Below are 17,880 nucleotides of genomic sequence, written 5' to 3'. Positions count from 1 at the left end.
CACAAAATTGAGGGAAAAAATTTTATTATTTGATTGAGTGTGCTAGTTGATGTTGGGGCAAACCAGCAAAAAATAACATTTACATTAAAAAAATCTAATGACCATTAGGTGGCGATATGCCAAAACACTGTATAATGATTTAATTCATCCCAACACGCTAAAGCAAAAATATTGCATCAATTTTTATGTGTTCTTAAAGTCGATGATGGAAATCCTCATAGATTAATCCTCAATGGGCTCCAGAAGACCCAAAAATCGAATAAAAAAAAAAAAAAGGCGTACACCCACAACATACTAAATAAATCCAACACAAACTCCATATTAAAAGGACACAAGTCTTACTTTATTGACATCCTAAACTTTATTTTACAAAGGTAAGCTTTTCATCCCAACCTCAACGAAACAGATTTACAAAGAAATAAAAACATCTTTTAAAAGGCCATAAAAAACAACATCCTGTCCTCTAGCAGCATCCAAACATCTGAACGTCCCAGAAATAAACCATTTTTATGTTTACAGTTATCATCTCTCAGCCAAGCTATACACAGTACTGCTGACATGGTTCACAAGTATACAAAGTGTACTGCCACGTGGAGTCATTACTCTTTTTTTTTTTTAGTGCAGAAAAGGAAAATACTCTCATTAAAATAACAATCTTAGGTTAAATAAGCTTAAATAAGAGGGCGAAGGTACAAGACACTTTTTTTCTGAGGTACTTTACACCAACAAGCAGAATTTGGCTTTTTATATTAAGTGGTTTACAGGTGCTAGTCTGCGTTTACTGGCCTCCCACATGAGGTCAGCCGTTTAGCGTCTGTTGTTTGGGTAAAACAAAGCCTAACGGATAAAAGCAGTGGGCATGGATTTTGTAAGCACTCAGACAGTAAGATGGATTAACGAAAACAACTGAAAGACCACCAATAACATCAGGCACACAAAAGACTTTTTTTTTGTATGTTTGTGTTTTTTTCTACATAAAAGTTTTTGAATACAACCAAATCACACTCAGTGCTAATCTTATCGAACAATTCTGTGATTACAGCATCAGCAAAATTATTGCTACAACATTTGTTTTCAATGGGTTACTTACAAAAAGATGTTTCAAAACTGGTATACAGCACACCTAGTCTTCGGGAGCTTTGGACACTAAGGAACGTTGCAATTGGCTGGTCTACATTTCCACATATGTTAGGGATTGCCAGGATTGAACTTGAGTTGCGATGCTAGCGATAAAAACTCACGCTTGAAGACGTCGAGTCCAAGGAACCAAAGATTTTTAGAAAGAAATCACGGCTTATTGCATTTACATTCACTTTCACGACACGTTTGTACCCTTCGATTGGTCACAACCCATTTAATTTCTCCTTTCCAGCCCTCGTCACATATTTAATTCCCTACTCTCAGTATTTCATTCACATTCTCACGTCTTTCCACCAACTTTGACTCAGTTTTTAGTGTGTTAGCATATTAGCTTTGCACACGTTCACATTCAAATGCTGAAATTTCTCCTCTAACATCTTTTTTATATTTTTACAGTACACTGGACTAATTCTCCTTGGGTTATGGAGTATGAAAAAGCACAAGAAGGGGGGGTTACGGGCTACTTCTGCTCAAGGTTTCTTGTCCATTGTGTTGAGGAACAATTCAGTGAATCTCCTCAGCTGTGCGGCTGCCGTCTGGCTCTCTTCATGCAGACGAAGGTTGTCCTGTCGGAGGTGTTGAACTTGCTCTTGGAGCATAGCCTTGTCTTCTTGTTCCTTTGGTGGAAAATAACAAAGTATGTGATTACAAATAACTGGCTTTGGTGAATGCTGCGAACAGTGGGTGTTCAGCTATGTTAATGATTTGTTTAAGCATTTGTTTGTCTGTTATTAAAGGCCTGTTATTATATGTTCTTACCTTCCTCAGGTCGTACTGCAGCTGTCGGAGAATGAGCTCCAGCTGGTTCACCTTTCCAGTGAGCAGAGTAGGAGATCCTTCCCTGTTGACATGGAAAACATACAGGACCGGTTAGACAGACAGGCGCATGGTTGATACAAAAGCAGACAGAGAGTTAGATGTTAGAAAAACAAAGGTAGACCTTAAACAAATTAAAAAACAGACAGAAAGATGTAAGCATGACAGACTAAATAACACGAAAGGTGTCAGATATTAGAACAACAGATTGATAAATGGGCAGGTGCATGTCAGACGCATGTATATGTGTCAATATAACATCACACAGGTTAGAACAACAGACTGTCACACAGTAGACAGAGAGTCAGACTTTAGAATGTTAGACAGACAGACAGACAGACGTTAGAATGACAGACAGACAGATGCTAGGACTACAGACAGACAGATGTTAGAACAACAGACAGACAGATGTTAGTACAACAGACAGACAGATGTTAGTACAACAGACAGACAGATGTTAGAACAACAGACAGACAGATGTTAGAACAACAGACAGACAGATGTTAGAACAACAGACAGACAGATGTTAGTACAACAGACAGATGTTAGTACAACAAACAGACAGATGTTAGAATGACAGACAGACAGATGTTAGAACGACAGACAGACAGACGTTGGTACAACAGACAGACAGATGTTAGAACAACAGACAGACAGATGTTAGTACAACAGACAGATGTTAGAATGACAGACAGACAGATGTTAGTACAACAAACAGACAGATGTTAGAACGACAGACAGACAGATGTTAGAACAACAGACAGACAGATGTTAGAACGACAGACAGACAGACAAATGTTAGTACAACAGACAGACAGTCAGATGTTAGAACGACAGACAGACAGAAAGGTGGTAGAACATTAAACAGTCAGATGTTAGAACGACAGACAGACAGATGTTAGAATGACAGACAGATGTTAGAAAGACAGACAGATGTTAGAATGACAGACAGATGTTAGAATGACAGACAGTCAGATGTTAGAACGACAGACAGTCAGAGGTTGGAACGACAGATAGACAGTCAGATGTTAGAACGACAGACAGACAGATGTTAGAACGACAGACAGACAGATGTTAGAACGACAGACAGTCAGATGTTAGCACGACAGACAGACAGTCAGATGTTAGAACAACACAGACAGTCAGATGTTAGACGACAGACATTCAGACATGGAAACGACAGACAGACAGATGTTAGAATGACAGACAGACAGACAGGTGTTAGAATGACAGACAGACTTTAGAACAACAGACAGATGTTAGAATGACAGACAGACAGATTTTAGAATGACAGACAGACCGATGCTAGAACGACAGACAGGCAGACAGACAGATGTTAAAATGACAGACAGAGATGTTACAATGACAGACAGATGTTAGAGCGACAGACAGTCAGATGTTAGAACGACAGACAGACAGATGTTAGAACGACAGTCAGATGTTAGAATGACAGACAATCAGATGTTAGAACGACAGACAGAGAAATGTTAGAACGACAGACATTCAGACATGGGAACAACAGACAGACAGTCAGATGTTAGAATGACAGACAGACCGATGGTAGAACGACAGACAGACAGACAGACAGACAGATGTTACAATGACAGACAGACGTTAGAACAACAGACAGATGTTAGAACGACAGACAGACAGATGTTAGAATGACAGACAGACCGATGCTAGAATGACTGACAGACAGATGCTAGAATGACAGACAGAGATGTTACAATGACAGACATATGTTAGAATGACAGACAGTCAGATGTTAGAACGACAGACAGATGTTAGAATGACAGACAGTCAGATGTTAGAACGACAGACAGACAGAAGTTAGAATGACAGTCAGATGTTAGAATGACAGACAGACAGATGTTAGAACGACAGACAGACAGATGTTAGAACGACAGTCAGATGTTAGAATGACAGACAGATGTTAGAACGACAGACAATTAGATGTTAGAACAACAGACAATCAGATGTTAGAACGACAGACAGATAGATGTTAAAATGACATTCAAAATTTTGGAATGAAAAACAGAATGTCAAACATTGGAACGACTGACAGACAGACAGACATTAGAAAGACAGACATACAGAGAGTCAGATGTTAGAAAGACAGACAGACATTAGATAGCACAGTGAGATGTTAGAGGGACAAATAAACAGACACTAAACAGAACGACAGGCATATTTTAAAATCACAGACAGACAGCAATGTTACAACAACAGACATTTAGATAGACGCCCTAAAATAATCAGATGTTAAAATGAAGAAAGAAGATGAGTTTTAGAATGACAGACAGATGTTAAAACTACAGACAGAAAGATCAACACTGTCTCACAGCAATTTGTAACTTTTTTATGTAGTGGCAAATATATATGGTCTCATTCGTACAATTTAGTATGATTTGTTCATCCCTCAATGATGGCAAAGTGCCTTTAAGGCAAGTCATTTCACTCGTCGGCCATATTTGAAACGCCTCCTGGGCAGTATGCTCAGGCATTCTGTCTGAATGGGGAAACATCAAATTTTCCATAACTGTTTGCCAAGCTTACGATTACATTACATATTCGGAACCACCAATATAATTAAACAAAAATCGTCTCATAAGTTTAATTTCTAAATGTTCGAATCAAACAAAATCCGCATATTTTCAGGTTGCCCGAGCTAATGCGCATGACACTCGGAAGGGACAAGATCACAACACCAACCTATTTTATGGCTGTGTAACACATTATTATCCTCTGAGTAATGCTTCATCAGATCTTGCTGGTCTTCTGAAGTTCACAACTTGGTCTTGATGGCAAGTCTTCTCCAGAAGTGACAGTGACTCTTTGTTTACAAGTTTGTGGGCGTTTGAGTAGTCGCTGTCATGGGATGTGCATTTGATTGGACAGAATTGTACCTTGTGTTCGTTTCATACAGATTCCAGTGTGTTTGTTGACCACCAAACTGTCATAAAAGCACACGTCTAGTCCGAGTTTCTCTTTAGCGATCGATGATTGGCTCCTGTACTAGTAGGCGGGGCTTCATTCGCCATATTGACGTTACACTTTTCCCTATTCAAAACTATACGAGTGACACATCTTGTGTTTTCTATAGCCTTTGATGATGGTTGGGTTTAGGGGTGGGGTTTGGTGCCACGCCTCCTTTTAAAAATCGTAGAACTGAACTTGAATTTCTACGAATTAGCCACTAAACTGACAAAATGTACAATAGTTACATTTCCTTATGAGATCGGGCTGGTAAGGCAGACAAACAAACAGACAGACAGAGAATGGAGAGACAGATCACATTCATGCTCACCCTGCTGGTAGTGTTGATGCGTCCACACATCCTACTCTTCTGTTCAGCTCTTCGGAAAGCTCCAGAACCTGCTTGTTCTGCTCATCCTCAGTCAGAGAGCTCAGAGAAGTAGCAGTTTGATCTAAAAGTCAGGAAAACATTTATTTAGTTCAGTCTGAAACCTAAATTACCAAACTCATACTCAACAGCAAAGCAGTGTGTGCTGTTTACAATGTGTTTACTTCATTCAAGCAGATGCATGGTGGAAATCAACCATAAAGTAAATGTTTATTTCTTATCAGCATTGCACGGAAAAAAAAATAAGAAGAGAAAAGCAGAAAATCCCCAAAGGCACACCGGAAACAGGCGAAGCTGAGGTGATACCGGCTGATGTTTCAGGTACTCTGGGCTTCAAGTAGCACCGAGAGAAAAGCTTATTAAATGTGATCTTCCTTTTCAGCTCGTTCCGAGGTGTTACAGCGAACTGTTAACCAGCTTCAGCAGAGCAAGGTGTTAATTAAGTGAGGAACGGAGCTAACGCGGCAGAAGGGTTAATGGCGAGACCGCGGGGGGGAGGGTTCACACGCTTTCAGGTGAGTTTAGCATTACACTGTCAGTCGGGCACATCATTATGCATTCAAGACTGAGAGAACACACACACATATAGTGGATTTACCTCCGGTGAGAGGGCAGAGGGGGGGGTGGAAATGTCAAACATGCTGTTTTTCGTTTTTACATTTGAATTTGCCCCTTGTCGCTGACAGATTTGCTTTAAGCATGTGGAGAAAACGCGTTTATGTTGATGAATTCAAGCTAAATTTAAATGAGAATGCTAAATAATAACATGCATTAACCTTTGGTCCGGCTTGTGCTATGAGAAGAAACTGATATTTTTTAAATAGATTTTGATGGTTTTGTTTCGTGCAAGAGTAAATTCTTATTACTTATAACTAACATAGATGTATTACACCATTACACTACAATTTCTAAATTAACGTTTATACTAATAGCAAAAGATGGGCCAACAGTTAATAAATATGTTAGTTAAGCTCTATGTTGAGATTTTAATTTACGACGATCACTGATGTAATCCAAAATTATGCAAATCATTTAAAAAAACTTAAATTCTACTTAATAGCTGCAAAAGATGAACCAAAACCCCTTTGGACCCTTGTCCATTACAATGGACATCACATGTCAGCCCATGCTTTTTGTGGTTCCTGAGTATTTCATCTAATTTAAAGTCTGCTGTACATGAGAGTTGATGACTGTAGTCCAATCAAATGGCGGTAAGCCTCGGCATGTTGTAAAAAATCCACAACACTGAAAAGCAGAATGTCATCACTTCACACCGGACACAGACAAAAGCCCCATTTACAACGTTTTATTCAGATTTATTGATATGTTTGCCAATGTTTCATAGACTAAGTTAAGAAAAGGGATTGCGCTAACTAATTAAAGTTTAAAATGCTTTGTAACATTGCAAGCTTTAGATTTAAAAAAAAAATATCTGTCCATTAGGATGTACAATGGGTTCAAGATCTGTTACTGAAAGTAAACCTCCAGTAATGCTGACTGAACTTTTTATATTAAAAAATCTTTATCGATGCATTGATTCATTGCTGAAACAATTTCATATGCAGAATATACAGAAGTTCTTGAGCATATAGCAGATGGAAATATCTCAGATGTGGACATTATGTGGACTGATGAAGAAAATGAAGATAAAGTTTGTTATAAACAAGATGCTATCTATTCAACAAAAACCTCAAAAGTAAAATAAAAATGTTACAATTTCAATGTTTGTGATTTTGCAAATACATTTCAAGATTAAATCAGCAATCATGTATGTTTTTTTTTTGTATTTTATGTTGGTATAATGTTTGAGAAGTACAACTGTTCTGACCTGATGTCCATTAAAATAGACAAAAGATATACAAATACAGGTATACGTATACATAAAAGGGTGTTGAATTTTTATTATTAGAATTTGGTCTTATTTATAGGAGCCTCAAGAACTGTGAAAACATACTTTTACATTTTTCTGAAACTTTGAATTAAATTCAGGTCTGAACGGGTTACACGTGTGCCACTTCATTTCTTTGACTTTGCATAAACTATAACTAAAATCTATATACAAATTTGAATACGCATTTAAAATACTGCTAAAAAAATATGGACCAAATATATAAAAATTAAATTACCTCGCCGTCAGTGACATTCATTTGCTTCACCTGCATACTATTAAAATGTTAACTATTTATTATTTACTATTTACATAATTCTTTTATAATTTTTAATGCTAGTTTAGTTTTTGATGCTGCATTTCCACTAGTATATATGTTAATTCGTGTTATCACTAAAGGCGACACCACTTGCAGAAATAAAATTTGTGAAGTAGAATAATTTTTGATATCAAAAATGAGTATTTATTTATTATTTATTGGTACTATTTGCATAATTAGTGTATAATTTGTTATGCTAGTTTTCGTTTCCGCTACATTTCCGCTAGTAAATATGTTAATTCTTGATATTATTAAAGACAACACCACTTGCAGAAATAAAATTTGTGAAATATGATCTCAAATGTGATATAAAAATGAGTATTAATTAATTAAGTATTTATTTTTACTATTTGCTAAATTTATTTATAATTTTTGCTATTTAAAATTTTAAATGAACATTTATAACACATATCACTGACATGACCGCACAATTATATATACTTTTATAGTTTTAACTGTGATTAAATGTACCACATAGAAATTACAATAATTTTGTATTAAACAATTAGATGCATTTTTAAAATGTGTATATCACATACAGTTGAAGTCAGAATTATTACCCCCCCCCCCCCAGAATTATTAGCCCCCCTGTTAATTTAATGGAAATATAATGGAAATTAACACATTTCTAATCATAATAGTTTTAATAACTCATTTCTAATAACTGGTTTATTTTATCTTTGACATGATGACAGTAAAAAATATTTTACTAGATATTTTTCAAGACACTTATACAGCTTAAAGTGACATTTAAAGGCTTAACTAGATTAATTAGGTTAACTAGGCAGATTAGGGTAATTAAGTAAGTTATTGTATAACTATGGTTTGTTCTGTAGACAGTCGAATCTAGCCGAAATAAAACAAATAAGACTTTCTCCAGAAGAAAAAATATTATCAGACATACTGTGAAAATTTCCTTGCTCATAGTTTGGGAAATATAAAAAAAAAAAATTCAAAGGGGCTAATAATTCTGACTTCAACTGTATATGTTTTGACTGCCTCTTAATTAGAATTCATAGCACATCGCTGACACAAATATGTAATATGTATTTTGCAGAGAAGCTAGGTATGGTCTTGGGAGGTGGAGAATTTCTTTTGTCTTCTTATAAAAAAACCAACCAGCTCTTTTGTTAACAGGAATGTATGCCACGACCCTTCATACATTCAATATACCATGATGAGAAACCACACACGATGTTGACCTGGCATTGTGTTGTCAAACGGCGAGCTATGAGGCGTCTGTGAGGCTCCTTTAAATGCTTCCAACACCTTTCAGTTCTTCCTCCACCACCCCTGCTCTCATTTCATTTCATTAACAGGCTCTCAGTGAGGGGTGTCGTCGAGCTGGAGCTCAATGGACGGATAATTATCAGAGCTCCGAACAAAAACACGCACAAAGAAGCGTATGGAAATCAACAATGTGAGCTCAGTCCTATCTAGTTAGCACTCCAAACCCTGAGGCAAAAAGCTAACTTCATCACTTCTAGCACTGTGAAACCTGAAAGTTGTCACTATTTCAGGATAAAGCGGCACACTCATTTGGCAAGCCGTTTTGACTTTTATTCAGTCTCTGTGTTCTATAAATTTGAGATATCTCCATTAAATGCTAACTCTTCATATCATGAATGAGATTTCTACTAGAATTTTCGATACCTGTATCTGCATTTTTACAAAATAAAAATAATTTCTGATATCAGCAGTGATGTTATCAGGCAAAGAATTCAAATTCTTGATATCAACAATTACATTTTCGCTAGTTAAAATGCCAATTCTTTATGTCACAAATTAGATTTGTACTAACAACACTGGCCATTTTTGATATCAGGAATTACATTTACATGAGTAAAGATGTGGCTTCTTGATTTCAGTAAAGATTTGATCACTTATTGAAATCAAATTCATCATATCATGAATTAAATTTCTGCTAATAGCAGTTTTGGATGCTCCGTTTCCGCTAGTAATTTCAATTGTTGAGATATTTTCATTAGCTAAAATGCTAACTCTTCATATCCCGAATGAGCTTCTTACTAGAAGCTATGATAGTTTTTGATATCAGTAACTGCATTTTTACCAAAATAAAATCAATTTTGATATCAGCATTGATGTTATCATGCAAATAATCCAAATTCTTGATATTAACAATTACATTTTCGCCAATTAAAATGCAAATTTTTCATGTCACAAATTAGATTTGTACTAACAACACTGACAGTTTTTGATATCAGGAATTACATTTTCATTAGTAAAAATGTTGATTCTTAAATTCATTAATGATTTTACCACTTATTGAAATAAAATTATTAATACCAACAATTCAAGAATGCCAATTCGTCATATCATGAATTAAATTTCTACCAATGGCATTTTTGGATGCTCCATATCAGTAACTGCATTTCTACAAAATAAAGATCAATTTTGATATTAACAGCAATGTTTTCATGCAAATAATTCAAATTCTTGATATCAACAATTATGTTTTTGCTAGTAAAAATGCTAATTCCTAATGTTACAAATTTGTTTGTACTAACAACACTGGTGATTTTTGATATCAGGAATTACATTTTCATGAGTAAATATGTTGATTCTTGATTTCAGTAATGATTTTATCACTTTCCAATTAATTGATATCAACCAATTTACTGATTTCCAATTCAATTAAATTTTCTGTAAAACAATGCCAACTTGTCATATCATGAATTACATTTCTAACAATAGCAGTTTTTGATGCTACATTTCCGCTAGTAAATATGTTAATTCTTGATATCACTAATGGCGACACCACTTGCAGAAATAAAATTCATGAAGTGAAAAAATTATTAATATCAAAAATGATCAAAGATTTGTTCAAACTCAGCTGTTGTTTTCTTATTAGATTAACTAAATCTAAACTGTTTGAATCAACAATACAATTCTTGCTAGTAAAAACGTTTATTTTGATATGAGAAATTGCGTGTTTACTCACACAATGGGGTATATGCACACAGAATTTTATTTTCAGTCAGCCAGCCCCAGGGCTTCTGATGAATCGTCATCCCATACAAAATCGCTGCGTTTAAGATCAGATCTCTTTAAATCACAGCGATCATCACTGCCTGTCTGAGATAAGTGGGACTCAGACCAGAGAAAAAGCACTGCATTAAATTCCATTTTCCCCTGCCATGTCTTTAAAATATGAAAAATAAAATAGAATATAGTATGAAAAATAAAATGTAAAAAGTTTTTTACTACTCTAGTATTTTCAAAGTTTCTGCACTCGCCTGCTGCTAATGGCGGCACCTGCGTTTAAACACTATTTCGACTCTTTTTACGCTTTGACAAGCAAATGAATGCTTAAATCTATTTAACTGATTATATTTGAATTAAATTACAACATCGATGCTGTAAAGGAAGCTTATGAAATTGAAAATAGTCAAATAAAGCTCTCACCGGAAGTTCATCATTGGCTGAAAAACACTAGCTGTGCATATAGCTCATAGTCTGTTCTTGAAATCAACAATTCTCAATTTAATGAATTTACAATATATTTATTGGTATCAAAAGTTCCACCTCTACTAGAAAGAAATACATAGCTAATATGTGAAAATGGAACTTCAACAAGTAAAAAGTCAATACTGAATACCAACGAATATGAATGGGGTCATTCAGGCCCAATCCCAATTCTACCCCTTGGCCCTTCCCCTTAGCCCTCGTTCTGCACATTCACGTGAAGGGGTGTCCCAATTCTCTTTAGCTTGAAGGCGTAGAGCTAAGGGGAAGGGCTAGATCAGGGGTGGCGAACCTGTTTGGCATGATGAGCCAAAAAAAAAACTTTATCACTGCAAAGAGCCACACAACAGATGCGAAGTTCACTGCCTTTGGGAAATTCCCGGGCTACGGCAGAATAGAGAGAGGTGAAATGGCGCTCGAGATTTGAAGCCTTAAAATGTGACAACGAAGTCTGGCATATCAAGCAGAATGGCTTTCCATTTCTTTCAACAAAAAAATATAAATCCTCCCATTCAGATAAAAATGTTCTGCGCTCATCTTCGTATTTACGCTTAGCTGTACGCTTTCCTGACTCTGCCATGACGATTGATATTAACGAACTGCACGTCACTCGTGTTGCGCCCCAATCACACGGGGCTTCAGTGTCAACTCTTGACTGAAGGCGTGTCTGAAGTTAGAGCTGAAACGATCATCATAGAAGCGTCAGAAAATGAAATGCAGTCAGCAATAGGCCACTGTCTAGCAGGTGTATTGGCATACAGCAATCTGATTGGCTGACGTGTCCGTTGGCGCTTAAAAAGTTGAGCTACTCCCAGCTTCTGCAGCGAGCAACGCTGAAGCCCCGTGTGAATGGGGCATTAGTCAATTGGTTAATGTATGTTAAATCGCGCGAGAGGTTGAGCCGCACAAGAGCAGTAAAAGAGCTGCAAGCGGCTCGCGAGCCGCGGGTTCGCCACCCCTGGGCTAGATAGTCCTTGAAATGGAGATTTTTCAAGACCACACTCAAAACCAACGGGTAAGAAAATTTCTTAGAATACATCTACAATGGCAAAATTCATTATTACGAAGTTTTACAACAAACGTGTTTTACCGTCATGCTTTAAAAAAAACGATAAAACCCCCCACAAAATTTCACTATCAATAAACCCTTATAATAAATTATGCAATGACATAAAATGACGTGTACCGGTGTTGTAGTGCCATCCCATTTCTTAGGGGTAAAATTTGAAGCCCTTCCCATTCACATTCTGTTTCAAGGGGCAAGAGGAAGGCGTAGGGGTAGAAAAATGATTTAACAGCAATATTATTATAAGTAAAAAAAGTACAAAAATCGAATTGATGATTTAAAGAATTGGCTTTTTAACGAGAGAAAATTTCAATAATAATATCTATTGTAAAAAACGTTGGGATCCACACAATTGATTTTTGTTGAGGCAACATGAAGGAATTAAGATGGGTTATTAGTTTTTACAAATTTAAATGGATTGAACATAAAACAATTAGATTGTGCCCCAAAGAACTCAAGAATTGTGTTGTTTGATTTTAAATAAGTAGTTTGAACTAACTGTAAACATAAAATTCATACCCTGCGACTGAATAAAAGCCCAAACTGCTTGCCACACAGCATTTTCTATATTCGTCAGGTCACAAGAGCACATCTCCAAGAAAAAAAACAACCCTAAAATGGGAAAAACCTGCTCATCAGATGCCCCATTCAGCCAATTACCACCATCTAGCAGCCATTTTTCCCATTTTTTTAGCATCCAGATCATAAGTAAAATCTCAGTTGAAGAAGCGCAATGCCATGCCCTCGCCATCTTTGGCCTCGCTCTCTACAGCGACCGGTTGAAGGTGAGGGAACAGCTGTAATTGCATACGAGCGAAAGCGTCCAAAACCCAAAATGTGTAATTACAGCGAGCGATGGCTTGAGTCATTTCCCTAAGTGGTGTCTTGCTGGGCTCACATAGTGATAATGGCTTAATTTCTCCATGCTCAAAATACGTTCCCCGCTCCTAATTAGCACCTTGCGGAACAATGCACCTTCAGGCAGTCACAGGAAATGAATGGGAGGAAAATAGAGACATGCTGATTTGGACATGGTCAAGAGCAGCGATCGAGACGGGTGCTGTTTTGTGCAAAACCTTCAGTTAAGTTTGTTAATGGTGTAAGAGAGGGTCGAGAAAGCTTTGTGGTTGGTCAAGACACAATCGCAATAACAGTACAAAAGAAAACGCGTTTTGAGCTTCTTTTGTTCTTTTGGGCAATTGCGCAGACTAGAGAGAACACAATGAGCTACAATTAAACGGAGGAATAAAAAACACATTTGTACATATATAACTGGAGGAGAAATACAAATCATACAATTCAGAAGTGTGATGACTGTGAGATTTTGTGGTTGCACAATCAATCAATCAATCAATCAATCAATCTATCTATCTATCTATCTATCTATCTATCTATCTATCTATCTATCTATCTATCTATCTATCTATCTATCTATCTATCTATCTATCTATCTATCTATCTATCTATCTATCAATCTATCTATCTATCTATCTATCTCATCCATTCATTCATTTATCTATCCAGCCATCCATTTATCTATCCATCTATCTAGCCATTGATCCATCCATCCATCCATTTATCTATCTAGCCATCCATCCATCTATCTATCTAGCCATCCATCCATCCATCTATCATCTATCCATCCATCATATCTATCCATCTACCCATCCATCCATCCAGCCATCTATCCATCCATCCATCCATCCATCCATCCATCCATCCATCCATCCATCCATCCATCCATCCATCCATCCATCCATCTATCTATCCCATTCATTTATCTATCTATCCAGCCATCCATTTATCTATCCATCTATCTAGCCATTGATCCATCCATCTATCTATCTAGCCATTGATCCATCCATCCACCCATCCATTTATCTATCTAGCCATTGATCCATCCATCTATCTATCTCTCTATCTAGCCATCCATCCATCTATCATCTATCATCCATCCATCATATCTATCCATCTACCCATCCATCCATAATGTATCCATCCATCCATCCATCTACCCATCCATCCATCATCTACCCATCCATCCATCATGTATCCATCCATCCATCCATCCATCCATCATGTATCCATCCATCCATCCATCCATCCATCCATCCATCCATCCATCCATCCATCCATCTATCTATCTATCTATCTATCTATCTATCTATCTATCTATCTATCTATCTATCTATCTATCTATCTATCTATCTATCTATCTATCTATCTATCTATCTATCTATCTATCTATCTAATCCATTCATTTATCTATCTATCCAGCCATCCATTTATCTATCCATTTATCTATCCATCTATCTAGCCATTGATCCATCCATCTATCTATCTAGCCATTGATCCATCCATCCATCCATCCATTTATCTATCTAGCCATTGATCCATCCATCCATCCATTTATCTATCTAGCCATTGATCCATCCATCTATCTATCTCTCTATCTAGCCATCCATCCATCTGTCATCTATCATCCATCCATCATATCTATCCATCTACCCATCCATCCATCATGTATCCATCTACCCATCCATCCATCATGTATCCATCCATCCATCCATCTATCCATCCATCCATCCTTCCATTTATCTATCTATCCAGCCATCCCTCCATCCTTCCATTCATCTATCTATCTAGCCATCCTTCCATCCATCCATCCATCCAGCCATCCATCATTAACACTGTCAGGTAACCTTGAACCAAAGAAATGCACTAATGCAGTGTGATATTTTATACAGAACATTGCTTTATATTAATACATTTTTAATGTAAGACTGTTTAAAGTAGAGCTATCTTGGCAAAATATTAATAGAAACTGTTACCTAAATTCTAAACTTATCTCACTGTTTTATATAGATTTTTTAAATGGCAACTAACCTTACAGATCTCAAATTTTCACATTGTGGTGTATGTTTTTTTTAGTGTACAACAGCATTAACTGCATCAAGCTAACAATCCTGACCTTTGCAAATAAGGTACATCTCATAATGAGCCTCATTTGCATAAAAAAAAGCCATGTTTGAGCTCCAAAGAATGCCAATGGCTTCATTTAAATATTTACTGCACAGCACAGGTTATTCAAGCCTGCATTAGTTAAAAGACTGTTTTTATTCTGAAACACCATGTGATGTTAAATGAATCCTCAGACACGAAAACATCTGACTACCTTTTTTCTGCTATAAAAATATCCATGGACCCAAAGGGTCAGTGCAGTTCTACTAGGGGAAAAAATCTAGTTCTCTTGCAGTTCGTTCCATCAGAGTGAGCAGAGGGTTTATGATCATAAAGCATGGTAAATGGGTCAAGACCTTACACGGCTGTGAATACGGTGACAAAGCAGCATATTTAGTGTGTGTGACTGAAGCTTGTACCTTCAAAAGCACGTGCGGCATCCACAAGATGTGACCAGTCGAGACCGGAGGACGGGTCCGGCAAGGGCATCATACCAGTGTCCGCCAGCTTGGCCTTTTCTGCCAGCGAGCTGTCAGAGAACCAGAGCTCATCTGTGGAGAGAGGACATGTAGTTCATTACGCTTGGAGAGCATGTTTATAAACCCTTCCCCATTATCACTGCCTAAATGCCATTTTGCAGTCCATACATAATTAAGGGAGTAGCTTCTATTAAACTAACAGTAAGTGAAGCATTTTTTTTAAAACAGGTACGAGGTGTCAATACTCCTTTTACAATTCATCCATCAAATGTAAAAAGGTAATTATAATTTACAAGGATTATTTTCAACTCTTTTGAATGGAAGATCCCCATAATTTGAAACATACTGTATAGCAACACTGGGTTGAAAACTGCATCAGTTGATGAGATCTTAAAAAGTTACATAAACAAACATCACATAAAAAGTTAGTTTCAATTGAATATTGGTTTACATCCAACAGCCCTAGTGGAAAAGTGATTTCTGAGGACTATTACACTTTTATTATGAAGGCTAGGGATGGAGAGTTAACACCAAGAGTTAATTCCTTGACCCTCAATGGACCTAGTACCGGAATCGACTCCAGGACAATAATAGAACAGTCGAGTCTGTTTTTTTTCAAACCCTCCTGACTGAAGCAGTTACATGCTGCAGTTATAATGCTCATTCACGAGCACAATGGACACCGAAGGCAGCTGCTTTGAACACACGTTTTACGCTTTTGCATTTGAATTTCTTGACCATGAGTACTCTAGGCTATTATAAATAGTGCTGCGGGATGAAGTTTGCTTTCACTTTCAAATTCCTATAAAAGCACACATTTTTGCAATTTGGTTTAAAGATGATCTGCTTGCGATGTCAAGTTTGTTGTCTTATAAATGAAATATAGAATGTGTGTGAATTTGGAGCAGATCGACGTCTTACATTAGCACTGCAGGTAAAATTACGACGTTATCAGACAATCAGACAATATAATATGGTGGTTTTGTTTTGGCTCTGAACACGCTTAATTTCACCTCTAATATTTATTATTCTTGTTTATTTTGTAAATGGCAACAAAAAACACATAAAAATTAAGATACAAACTATACCAAACAAATTTCCTTTCAAAAAGAGGATTTTTAAATAAGGCAAAGTGTTCAAAAACAGGTCTGAGTCACTTCTTTTCTTCTGCCGTATGTCGTCCCATTAACACACCTTTTTTGAATTACAATGAACAAATTACACAAGACAGTGATATTTTAAAAGTAAAGTAATAGGCTATTTAAAAAAAAAATCACATTTATGAGAGAGAGAGCAATGTGATATGCTTTGAGGCACAGTCTGTCACATTGCTTTTGTTTGTTAATGTATGAATTATGCAAGTTAAACATTTTGTGTAGGGGTTTAATATTTAATTGGTCATTAAATCAATTTAAAAATCTTTTAAAAATATAGAAATTATGTTTATTGATCGGCTGGAGCGTCTGTTGATGCAAAAAAATAATAATAATACAGAAATGAACAACCGCAGATTTGGTGTCTTGATGTTATGTTTTACCTTTCTGTCTCCAAGATTGCAATGTAATTTTCTAAATTATCTAAACTAGACAATTAAAATATGCTGTGAAATGTGTGGGCTAATAACCATTTTATTTTGACTGCAGATGATTTAAACTGCTGGTTTTGTCAGACCAGAGGAGAACAGCACAATGTAAAGCTGCAATTGACGCAGTAGCATTGTATAAATCGTGATATGATTCATCCTTGCGTTATTTTAAATGAATGTAAATGGAGTCGATTCCAAAGTCGATTCCACCGACTCCAAAATGAAGAGTCGAGAATTTGGAGTCGACCCAGAACCAAACACCCCTAATGAAGACCTTTCTGAAAATTTTAAATATTGTGCAATATTGAAGACCAGTTACAACTATGGAATATGGACTGAATTTGTATTAGAATAAGGTTAACTTTTATAGTAATAATACTAATACTACTACCACTAATAATAATAATAATGATAATAACAAAGACTAGATGCAACAGAATATTAAATATTTAATAATTACATTGTTTACGCGCACGCACGCACGTACACACACACACAAAAATAACTTGTGAGCTGGCTAACATCTACCAGTCTATCAGCCCAGAAGGCCTACGTGGCATCGATGGAAAAGTGATTTTTAGTAAGTGCACATCGTTACATTTTGATTAAATATTTTGAAGACCTTTTAATTTGAAATAATGTGCACCACATAATAAGAGCAGGAAAATGCATTAGGACAGAGAAAAAAAGTATCCAAAGCTCAACTGGAACACAACATGCTCTGACCTAAAAGTGTCTTTACTAAATAATTTAACTCATGAGAGGCTACAATTACA

General features: G+C 36.4%; 1 protein-coding gene across 2 annotated transcripts in view; it reads right to left on the bottom strand.

The window, feature by feature from the left end:
- Positions 1 to 321: 321 nt before the first annotated feature.
- The window catches only part of sipa1l2 (signal-induced proliferation-associated 1 like 2), a 137,303-nt gene continuing 119,744 nt past the window's right edge, over positions 322 to 17,880 (bottom strand). For both annotated transcript variants that reach the window (XM_056468790.1, XM_056468791.1), the window contains 4 exons: positions 15,460 to 15,591; positions 5,264 to 5,384; positions 1,900 to 1,981; positions 322 to 1,757 (listed from right to left, as the gene is read on the bottom strand). In XM_056468790.1, the coding sequence (XP_056324765.1) occupies positions 1,611 to 1,757; positions 1,900 to 1,981; positions 5,264 to 5,384; positions 15,460 to 15,591 (482 nt within the window). In that variant the 3' untranslated portion in view covers positions 322 to 1,610. The remainder of the gene's footprint in view (positions 1,758 to 1,899; positions 1,982 to 5,263; positions 5,385 to 15,459; positions 15,592 to 17,880) is intronic.

This window comes from Danio aesculapii, chromosome 11, assembly GCF_903798145.1.
Source record: "Danio aesculapii chromosome 11, fDanAes4.1, whole genome shotgun sequence".
In the NCBI taxonomy this organism is placed as follows: domain Eukaryota; kingdom Metazoa; phylum Chordata; class Actinopteri; order Cypriniformes; family Danionidae; genus Danio; species Danio aesculapii.
The sequence above is the reverse complement of the archived record's forward strand: the minus strand, read 5'-3'. Positions and strand labels throughout refer to the sequence as shown.